Source organism: Morone saxatilis, unplaced genomic scaffold (assembly GCF_004916995.1).
Source record: "Morone saxatilis isolate NCDOM2014 unplaced genomic scaffold, NCSU_SB_2.0 Contig2, whole genome shotgun sequence".
In the NCBI taxonomy this organism is placed as follows: Eukaryota; Metazoa; Chordata; class Actinopteri; family Moronidae; genus Morone; species Morone saxatilis.
Window position 1 is genome coordinate 26,223,719 of NW_023339762.1, and position 1,388 is coordinate 26,225,106.

General features: G+C 43.4%; 1 protein-coding gene across 1 annotated transcript; it reads right to left on the reverse strand.

The window, feature by feature from the left end:
• Window positions 1–571: 571 nt before the first annotated feature.
• Window positions 572–1,369, reverse strand: LOC118330880 (BTB/POZ domain-containing protein KCTD9-like; the record flags this gene model as incomplete). The annotated part of the gene is given in 2 exon segments (XM_035665579.1): window positions 572–1,134; window positions 1,236–1,369. Coding segments are annotated over 2 exon segments (251 nt in total), but the record flags the coding sequence as incomplete, so codon positions are not given.
• Window positions 1,370–1,388: the final 19 nt, after the last annotated feature.

Here is a 1,388-nt window from a genome sequence, read left to right on the forward strand (position 1 = left end):
ACACACACACACACACATTACCCAGCATTCAGCAGGATGTGACATTTTCCTGTTCGCAAACCAAACAACATGATCATCATGAAGCCCTCTATCACACACACACTTTAAGTTCTAGTTTACAGGTTTCTGTAGATATAAATGTGCACAATGTGTTTGTACGTTGTCGTACGAGGCATTTTTTTAACTTTTGATATTTACAAAAGAAACGAACAAGCAGGACGAACATCAGTGAGCACCTGTCAGAGGTCACATGATGGAGTTTGTTCAAATTCTACAAAGACGGAACATGTATTTGACACAACCTTAAAAACAGCTCAGAAGAGTTTTGAAGCTTTATGAATATCGTAAACTTTTACAATCAATCTAAAACTACATTCAAATGCCCGTTGCTAACTTCCTGATAAACCTACTAACGTCGTTTCTGTGAGAAGACGCGTCACAAAGCAGTTCAGTACAAGTCCACACCCGTTTGGTTCAGAGCAAAAGACAAAGTTTGGCATTCAGCAGTCATCAATACTGAATACTGTTGACAAATGTGTGTTTTATGATCCTGTGACGACCTCTGTGAGCAGGCCCCTCTCTCCAGGAGGTGGGGGGGCAGAGTCAGTTCATTAGTGAGATTCAGCTCACCTGGTCCGGTGGCAGTCTATATATACATATATATATAAATATATATTGTTTGTTTTTGTTGTATTTAGCTTATTTTTAGTTATAACGGATGTGTGTTCTCCCTTTTTTCGTCCAACCTGAGTGGGGCTGTGATGAATTGGAGGCTCGTCCGGGATCAAATGAACTATTTTGGGCTGATTTAATTATTTTTGGTAATTAAGGTCATTTAAGATTTACAAATATGTGTGTGACGATTTTCGAGTAAATTATGATGTTCACAAATGCATCATGTCAACACCAGTAGAAAGCTATCGTTTACTTTGATCATGAAACACCAATGTGTCTTCAGTCGAGTCCACTGGGAGCGTGCGTTGTGGTTTAAAGCACTCTGTGGAGGACGGAGGCGTTTTACCGCACACTCTGAGACATGTGCAGAGGAGTCAGCATCTCCTCAAAGATGGCCCCCTTCACGTTGGAGCCCCTCAGGTTCGCCTCCTGGAGGTCACATCCTGACAGGTCACAGTTCTGGGCAAAACATACAACACCCGAATGTATCACGGATGCAGCATTTGCAGGTTTCTGTGAATTATGGATGTAGAGATGTGTGTGTGTGTGTGTGTTCTCACCTCCAGGTCCGTCCCAGCCAGCGTTGCTCCTCTCAGGTTGCAGTTCTTCAGTTTGGCGTTCTTCAGCGTGGCGACCCTCAGGTTGATGCCTGTCATCTGACTTCCCTCCATGTCCACGCCCTTCAGGTTGGCTCCTACACACACACACACACA